Here is an 8,145-nt window from a genome sequence, read left to right as displayed (position 1 = left end):
TCAAGACAGTCCAACTTCATGCCAAAACATCTCAGTATAAATAAAGTGGATTTAATGAAGGTCTGTAACTAAACATTGTGAAGACCATTGAACACACCAGATAGGCACGAGATGTGGAGAAGATTGTCTAAAAACAATAATCCAAGCTTTGAACATTTCAAAGCACTGAGTTTATCTATAGCACAGCTGGAAACCAACCAAAACATGGCCGTGCACCTAAAGGAAGATGGTAGCATAAAATCTCAAACAGCACTGCACCTTCACACCTTGCAGTGTTCCAGGGTAATTAAATTTATTTTAAATAGTTTAAGGAAGTATCTATGTTTTTAAATAAATTTTCAATTGAATTTATAGTTGTGATGTGTGTACTTGTATATCAGTGCAATATTTAAAGTATTATAGATTTTATTTAATACACATAGTTACAAATTTAGTTATATTATTGCATGTAAAATTATTTGTTGACCAGTTTATTTACTGAACTTTGGCACTTTTGCCATTCGATTATTTAAAGGTGTCTCAATACTTTAGCAATATTGAGGCTGTTTGGTTAAAAGAAGACTTTAATGACGTCAGGCAGTTTGGTCCTACTTATAATTCGCTTTAATTTTAAGCAAACTACAACTTACACAAACCAGACACTTTCTAGCACTTCGCCTGACTTTCATCTAGAGGGCGCTAGTATACATAAACATACCGGATGTGAATTGCCAACAGCTTCAAGAAGAAGACGGGGAGCCACAAACGGCATTTTCAATGAAACAATGCTTCTTCTGAGAATGCATTAAAGAAGTAAGTAATATCTGCAGTTGGCTCTCGTATAAATAAATATTCGTTCTGAATCGTATAAAACAAAAAACTGTGTTAATGTCGTCATGTGGTTTTGTTTAATGAAAACGCGCCTTTTCTGTTGGAGGCTGAATGCTCTCGGTCTATATTTGTTCCACTGAGTTGTTTCTCTGTGTTTGAACGTAAACAGGCAGAGCTGGTCCTGCTGAGCATCATGGCTAACCAGAGAGTGCTCCCTCAGAGCAAGGAGACTCTGCTGCAGAACTACAACAAGAGGCTCAAAGACGACATCAAGTCCATCATGGACAACTTCACGGAAATCGTCAAAACTGCAAAGGCAGCTCTCTGGTTTCTCACTCTAGCATGTTTTCCCCCCAGCAGTAAAATCTGCCCAGAGTTCACAGCATCTCTCTCTCACAGTTTCCATCTCCTTCTTTTATTTTTGTCCAGATAGAGGATGAGACTCAGGTATCGCGACCCACTCAAGCAGAGCAAGACCACTATGAGATGCACGTCAGAGCTGCAAACATCGTAAGTGAGACACAAAGCGTCATTGACACTAAACATTCTGCTTCCTGTATAAACTAGAAGAATTAAACGTGGAAAAAAAGTTCCAGAGGTGTTCATACCTTTGCAGGACACTTTATCATAAGTTGCTAGCAAATGCAAAAGAAGTTAATGGAAAGAAATTCACCAGTTTCATCCAGTTTGCTGGCTGAAGGAACACTTCATTTCCCAAAAGGCTCCACATAGAAAACACAGCAACATTCATTACATGTAACATTTCAAAAATAACATTTTGGACACAGAAAGCATACAAGAAAAATACTAAGCAGGTCAAAATTTTCTTTTCTGAAACGAAGAATAGTTGGTTATGATGTGAATTTACAAATCCACAACCAATACATGTACAGAAAACTTAAAAAATAAACCTTAAAGGATTGGCTATGTAGTTTTTTTTGTTTTTTTTAAGAAAGTTTTCATTTTGTTTTGCTGCACCAGGTTCGTGCCGGCGAGTCCCTGATGAAACTGGTGTCTGATCTGAAACAGTTCCTGATCCTGAATGACTTTCCCTCGGTGAACGATGCCATCAGTCAGCAGAACCAGCAGCTCCGTGCGCTGCAAGACGAGTGTGACAAGAAGCTGACATCGCTCCGAGATGAGATCGCTGTCGACCTCTATGAGCTAGAGGAAGAGTATTACTCCTCCAGGTACAAATAGGCTCAGATCCGCCCCATCCTGCCGCTCCTGTGTCGTCCCATTGCGTACTGTCTCAGCTTTGAACCCGGTTTAAAGGGTCTCGGTCAGATCTATTTATTGATCCAGACAGATCATCCACAACATCCACACACATCTCAGCTAAAGGTCATATTTAGATTTTCTCTAGTGTCTTCACGATGTTACTGTTAATCAAGTGCCTTGTGTTTTGTTTGTTTTTTTTCCCCAAAGTAAGGATCTTAAAGGGGCAAACACTACATATCAACTTTACCCACATATCCAGTTCTCAGTCTGCTGGTCAACATGTTTGTGACACACATCTGTTTAATGTTCATCACGCATTCTTCTGGTGGTACCTTCTATAAACCAAAGAGATTGATGTCAAAAATGCTTTGCTAAAATATTCATACTCCGCAAATATTGTCACATTTTGTCACATTGGAACCAAAAATCTCTTTTAATTTATTGTGATTTTGTGTGATCAGCCAACTTAAAGCCTGACAAAATGAAAATAAGTGGAGGAAAAATTATGCATGTCTTTAATAATATTTTGTAAATAAAAATCTGGACATTATGCCATGCATTTTGAAACGGCGTCTGAGGATCAATTTTCACTTTAACTGTTGGTATGATACTCTGAACTCTTAATGGAGGTTAATGGAAGTTAGCTGGACAGAGCTATTATAACGTCTTAGGATGTTTTGATCTGAACAATTGCATTGTAGCCATGGATTTATGTTGAGGGTTGTTGTCCTGCTGAAAGGTGAACCTCCACTTGAGCCTAAAGTCTTTTGCAGGTGCTGACATGTTTTTTTTCAACCATTGCCCTTTATTTAGCTCCATTCCACTTCCTTTCAACTATGAGCAGCTTCTACAGCCCTGCAGAAGACAACCACCCCCAAAGCATAATGCTGCCAACACCATATTTCACAATGTAGACGGTTTGTGAGTTGCCTGGCTCACACAGTTTTACCATTTGGAGAAAAAATGTTGGGGTATTTTTTTTTTTTCCTGTTTTGGCTGGTGGATTGAACTAAAACAGGTTAGGCGGTTGGTGGCACTTTATTTTATTTAGCTATATCATGCCTCACTTTTCCTTCCCTTCACTACTTTATCACATAAAACCTTAAATGATATGTGCTATTTTTTGGTTGCAACATTGAAATGTGCAAGGGTCATGAATAGCTTTGCAAGCCACTGTATTTACTGCTGTTTTTATTTTTGTCCGAACTTAGAACTGTCCTCAAGATCCAATGGATTTATGAGACATTTTAACTGTCATGGAAGAGATAAGAATTGAAATTGTAAAAAAAAAAAAACTAAATTAAATCTGTTTTACTCACTGAGTTGTTGGAAGCAACACAAAGTTTTATATGAAGTTGGAAAAGATATTAGAAGAACTAAAGCAATATAAGAATATTTTTCTTGAAACAAATGAAAAATAGTCTGTGCTATAATTGATTAATTATTTGTACTGTTGAACCCAGACTGGTTTTAACTTAAACAATTAGGTGGAATCTAAATGTAGATGTGTTTTGATGAAGACAATTAAGCGCCAACGTTTGTAGTGTCCATCCAATCAGTCTGTAACCATGTAAGCGGTTCACAGGACGTAAAATGATTGAGAAATAAAGCGGAGATAAAACGCTGAAGCAGTTTCTTTGTTTCTTATTTTGTTTTTTCTTTTTGAAAAGTGCAAAAAATTATCTCTGGAGCATGGTTGATGTGGACCTAACTTTCTTGCTGTCCTTGCACTGCTGTCTTAAATAGCAACTAATTTCATCCTTTTGCTCATCTTAAATCAAGTTGTAAATCCAATCAAAAGCTATTCAATATTTTGTTTTTTTTCTGTGCTTTTGCTTCTAACGATTCTGTGCTTTCATGTTGCTCTGCTATGGGTGTGTTTATTCTGACCTGCTGCTCTCGTCTGCTCCTCTCTTTCTGCGCTGCGCTGACTCTTTGCCTCCAAATACGGGTTTCTGCTCTGCTGCAAAGCTACAGTCAGTGGAACAGCACTGACCTGCCTCTGTGCGAGGCCTACCGCCGGCGGGACAGTTGGGCCTCTCCAGACAGCAGCTCCAGCTCCACCCAAGACGACAGAGAGGAGGCCGACAGGACGCCGTCGCAGGAGGCAAACGCCCAACATCACGTCAACGGACACGGGACTACCGCCACGGAGAAACCATGAGGGGAAAGCAGGGATATTTCTGCTAAATCTGGGCACTAGTGGTTTAGATGTTACCAATATAACTATAGAAAATAGTGTTTAGTTTTGTTTTATGGAATTCAATTTACTATTTACTGAAAAGGCACAGGGAAATGCAGTGCACTGAACAAAATAATCTGGGAGGTCCAGTTATCCAAAAATGTGAGTTTTGAGAGCAACATTCCTCCTGATATCGGTTCAGTTTTTATGTGAAACGATTACTTCAGACATTACTGAAAATTACACTGAACTAAATGGAATGTATTGCACAGATCTTTCAAGTTGTGCCTCTCCAGATACACCCAACTGGAGAGGATTTATCTGGCCCAAAAATATAAACACCTATAAGCTGTTTATATGTATATAGTTTTTTTTTTTATTATTGATTCATAAATCAGGAAAGATGTTTTTGTTAATCTGATACAAGGAAAATGTGGCAAATTCTATTAGTTAGCTGATTGGTGCATCACATTTTTAATTAATATTCTAAGTGGATTTGTTTATCCCTGGATTTAGATTTTTTTTCCTCTGTTAAAACTAATCGGATCACATTAAAGAACATGCCGTTTCTGTTTTTATTTTTTACCTGTATATTTTCATAGGGAGAGTCATAACTGAAATTTAATGCTGACGGTGAATACTAGAAAAATAAATAAGCTGAAACTGTTAGGATTTGGCAGAGTTACACAGCAATGGATAATCTACTCTTCCGCTGACACCAACATTAAAAGTGCTTGGGTGCAGCAAATGGGATCCAATGCAGCAGATTTACATCTGATAGATGTAATTTTTCACCAATAAATAAAAGCACCAATGTTTATTAATATTAGCAAACAACACAATGCATAAAAATAGTTTCATTGTTTAAAATGGCACAGCCTAATCCACAGAACTACCTAAAAGGAAAATTAAAAATTAGGAATGCATATAAATAAAACACAATTGCAGTTCTAATGTTGCCTTTAACATTACAGATGTTCCCCCACTTTCTGCTTCATCGTCACAGCCACTGTAAATATGTACATGGTGTTTATCAAGGTCTGTTGAAAAGCGTCCAACCAGCCAAATCAGAAAGAATGAATAGAAATCCATGACACTGGGTGGAAATGTATTCAAACAAATATTGCATCAGAGCAAGTAGATTACACTTCTAATGTTGCAAACATTATGGTTTTATTTACTTCAAAAACAACCAAATATTTTTAAAGTTAAAACTGTGAGATATTATTTGAGCATTTTTATTAAAAAAGTATTGAAATTGTTTTTAAATCTGTGAAGAGCCTAAGTTAATGGGACAGCACAGAACATTACATGCCTAACAGACCACTTATGCTTTTTACAATAATTAAGGTAACACACTGTCAATGAACGGCCATCGTTACTCTGTAGGTAACCAAATCCAGGAGCCGTCATTATGCCTCAGTGTCTAGGAAAGACCACATGTTGAGTATTTCCACGCTAATATCTTCGATTCATCTTCTTAAACTTCTCATAGTGGTAGTCATCTGTGGCTTTTTCGTTGTTTGGACGTTTGCGGTGGTTGGGTGGTGATGGAGCTATGGATCAACAGAGAAAGTGTCATTTAGACTATTACAGTTTCCTGCTACACAGCAGTGGGTTTAACAGGATGTGGCCGATGTCTCATACCTTCTGGACCAGGTTTCTCTGTATCTCCGACCCGCAGCGGTCTGGCTTTGGGCTCTTCTTTGTGCCTGTGATGCCTCTGGGGTGCATTCACATCCTCATGGTAGACTGAGAGGAAATAAATAAAACCGTTCAGTTCCTCCACAAGCTAATCACCTGGGTTTTTAACACCACAGCACGTGGAAACGAACTCACAGCGGTTGTGTTGGACGTAATTTACAGCAATGTTTGTGGGGACAAAAGAAGTGCCCTGGTCTTTCTTTTTGTTCCTTTGTTCTGCCAAGAGTTTGGCTTTTGCTTCTTCTGTCTGGATGATGTTTTTTATCTTTGCACTGAGAAAGAAATTTAAAGACGATTGTAGCGTTAAAAGGAAGTGACTAACTGCAAGATGTTCGTAACAGGTTTCCTCTGACACAACCTGAGCAGTGTTATTAACAAATGGTCTCAACGTACTCAATGCCAAGATCAACTTCAGGGATCCCGCTCAGCATCTGATTGGACAACATTTCTTCCGTCTTCTTGGCAGAGTTGACCCTGATGCTCTCTGGCAGCTCGTACAGGTGGTCCTCCGCATTTTTCACCTTTACTTTCTGCTCCTCAGCCTCCACCAAGCCCTTCTTCTTTTTTAACTCAGTCTCGATATATTTCATCCTATGAAAGACAAATACATGAAGCCAATGCCTTGCTTGATCAGTGATATGCCACATTTAATGTCATACCTACAAATTGGGACCCTCAGAGAAATGCTCTTTGGTTGCATCTGATCTGACTGACTGTATCAAATACATTCAAGTATCTATTCATCAGATCCACTGACATCTAGAGATATTCTAAATGATTTGGAAATTGATTCAAAGTTTAATCCTAGAAAATAAGTATTAAACTTTAAAATATTGTAATTTTAATCAGCCATTAAAATAAACTATTCATCGTGTTTTGAACAGCTCCATTGTTTGCTTTTTGAATACTGAATAATGTAAGCATTTATTTATGTGTATAAATTAATTCTAATAAGCAAAGGAAGCACACGTACATGTCTGCATCCTCATCTCTTCTGTTAGTTTCCGCTGAGAACGATGTACCAAGGTTCAGGTCTGTCTCATCTTCTGTCCTGTAATTGGATCGGTCACATTATTTAACAGATGGCGTGCTTAACTGTGAAATCAAACCACTTTATATCCACAGCACCAACCTCCATTCACTTACATGTCTCTGTTCCTGTCTTTCACTTTCTTCATGTCTACAACCCCTCCAGTCTTCAGTTTGAATGGGTCATTCTGTCAGAAATGTTCAGTTTAGCAAACAGAAGTTAAAGCGAGCTCTCCATTAACACAAAGATAAGGGTTTATTGACATGACTTACATCTATTTCAGCTTCTGGTGGGAGTTTCTCTCCAACCAATAAGGCAGTTATACTGTAAAAATTATAAAAATGTAAAGTAACTTATCTATAATAATTTTTACATGCACGTCTTTCCTCAATATATTCCCGAAGTTTATAAATAAACCAGTTCAAAACTCAAACGAAGATTTATTAGACACATATTGATATATTTTAAGAGTTCAATTGTAAGAAAGACTGCTGACATGACAGTTGTCCAGCAGACAGTCAGAGGCATCTTCTACAAGGAGGATAAGCCACAAATGATCATGGCCAAAGAAGCTGGCTGTTCACAGAGTGCTGTATAAAGTGTAATGATGGAAAGCTGAGTGGAAGAAAAAACTGCACAAGCAACCGGGGTAAGTAACTCCAGTTTTGATAAAAACACCCCTTCAAATGTTTTGCTGAGATTCACATGGCATGAACTCTGGTTGAAGTGAGTGCTTCAAGAGTCATCCCACAGCATCTTACCCGAGATGAGGACAAAAAGGACTGGACTGTTCCCTAAAGTTTCAGAGTCTTCTTTTCAGATAAAATCACATTACCTGACTCCGCTCTGTCGTTTCCTCAAGCTCTGTAGCTCCTTTGCCTCTTCTACTTTCGATCTGAAAATATATAATACAATTGCTAATGCATTAGCTGTGCTAACTGTGATGTTAGCTAACACAGCGTTAGCTTCAACTGTATTTTAATCTGCCTTTAAAGTACTTACCTAACTTCTTGTGTAGTCCCATTATCTTCGTCCTCGTCGTCGGACGAATCCCTTCTCCGTCTGAAATTTTTGCCACACGGCATTTTCACGCTGTCTGAGTATTATTTTTGAACCTCCAGTAAAACTGCGCTTTCAGTTACCAAGCTCTCGGTTGTATCTGGGGGAAGGATTTAGCACACGCACAATAATAATACGT

At 38.2% G+C, this 8,145-nt stretch overlaps 2 protein-coding genes across 4 annotated transcripts; one reads left to right on the top strand and one right to left on the bottom strand.

Annotated features, from left to right (window-relative positions):
* Positions 1 to 678: 678 nt before the first annotated feature.
* med22 (mediator complex subunit 22) lies at positions 679 to 4,791 on the top strand. 3 transcript variants are annotated; one of them, XM_032579008.1, is made up of 5 exons: positions 679 to 792; positions 980 to 1,126; positions 1,240 to 1,320; positions 1,792 to 2,000; positions 4,009 to 4,791. In XM_032579008.1, exons 2-5 carry the CDS (start codon positions 1,004 to 1,006, stop codon positions 4,193 to 4,195), a joined length of 600 nt encoding a protein of 199 aa, XP_032434899.1. In that variant the 5' UTR covers positions 679 to 792; positions 980 to 1,003; the 3' UTR covers positions 4,196 to 4,791. The 3 variants fall into 3 exon arrangements, with proteins under 3 accessions (XP_032434899.1, XP_032434898.1, XP_032434900.1); XM_032579007.1 differs by having other exon boundaries at positions 4,003 to 4,791; XM_032579009.1 differs by lacking the exon at positions 4,009 to 4,791 and having other exon boundaries at positions 1,792 to 3,659.
* A 224-nt stretch (positions 4,792 to 5,015) lies between these two features.
* Positions 5,016 to 8,130, bottom strand: c12h9orf78 (chromosome 12 C9orf78 homolog). The gene is made up of 9 exons (XM_032579005.1): positions 7,950 to 8,130; positions 7,783 to 7,842; positions 7,220 to 7,271; positions 7,064 to 7,134; positions 6,891 to 6,968; positions 6,311 to 6,508; positions 6,053 to 6,189; positions 5,861 to 5,965; positions 5,016 to 5,769 (listed from the first exon to the last, which is right to left on the bottom strand). The coding sequence occupies exons 1-9, from the start codon at positions 8,030 to 8,032 to the stop codon at positions 5,672 to 5,674; spliced, it is 882 nt and encodes a 293-aa protein (XP_032434896.1). The 5' UTR covers positions 8,033 to 8,130; the 3' UTR covers positions 5,016 to 5,671.
* Positions 8,131 to 8,145: the final 15 nt, after the last annotated feature.

The sequence above is a fragment of the Xiphophorus hellerii genome, chromosome 12 (genome assembly GCF_003331165.1).
Source record: "Xiphophorus hellerii strain 12219 chromosome 12, Xiphophorus_hellerii-4.1, whole genome shotgun sequence".
Taxonomy (NCBI): domain Eukaryota; kingdom Metazoa; phylum Chordata; class Actinopteri; order Cyprinodontiformes; family Poeciliidae; genus Xiphophorus; species Xiphophorus hellerii.
Note: the sequence above shows the minus strand (reverse complement) of the source record. Positions and strands in the feature narration are given on the sequence as shown.

Excerpts from the sequence above, each read along its gene's own strand:
- med22 (XM_032579007.1), top strand. The coding sequence starts at position 1,004 with ATGGCTAACCAGAGAGTGCTCCCTCAGAGCAAGGAGACTCTGCTGCAG. Across the intron at positions 1,127-1,239 it reads AAATCGTCAAAACTGCAAAG|ATAGAGGATGAGACTCAGGT; the intron begins GCAGCTCTCTGG and ends ATTTTTGTCCAG. Across the intron at positions 1,321-1,791 it reads ACGTCAGAGCTGCAAACATC|GTTCGTGCCGGCGAGTCCCT; the intron begins GTAAGTGAGACA and ends TTGCTGCACCAG.
- c12h9orf78 (XM_032579005.1), bottom strand. The coding sequence starts at position 8,032 with ATGCCGTGTGGCAAAAATTTCAGACGGAGAAGGGATTCGTCCGACGAC. Across the intron at positions 7,135-7,219 it reads CACCAGAAGCTGAAATAGAT|AATGACCCATTCAAACTGAA; the intron begins GTAAGTCATGTC and ends CATTTCTGACAG. Across the intron at positions 6,190-6,310 it reads GAAGTTGATCTTGGCATTGA|TGCAAAGATAAAAAACATCA; the intron begins GTACGTTGAGAC and ends TTTCTTTCTCAG.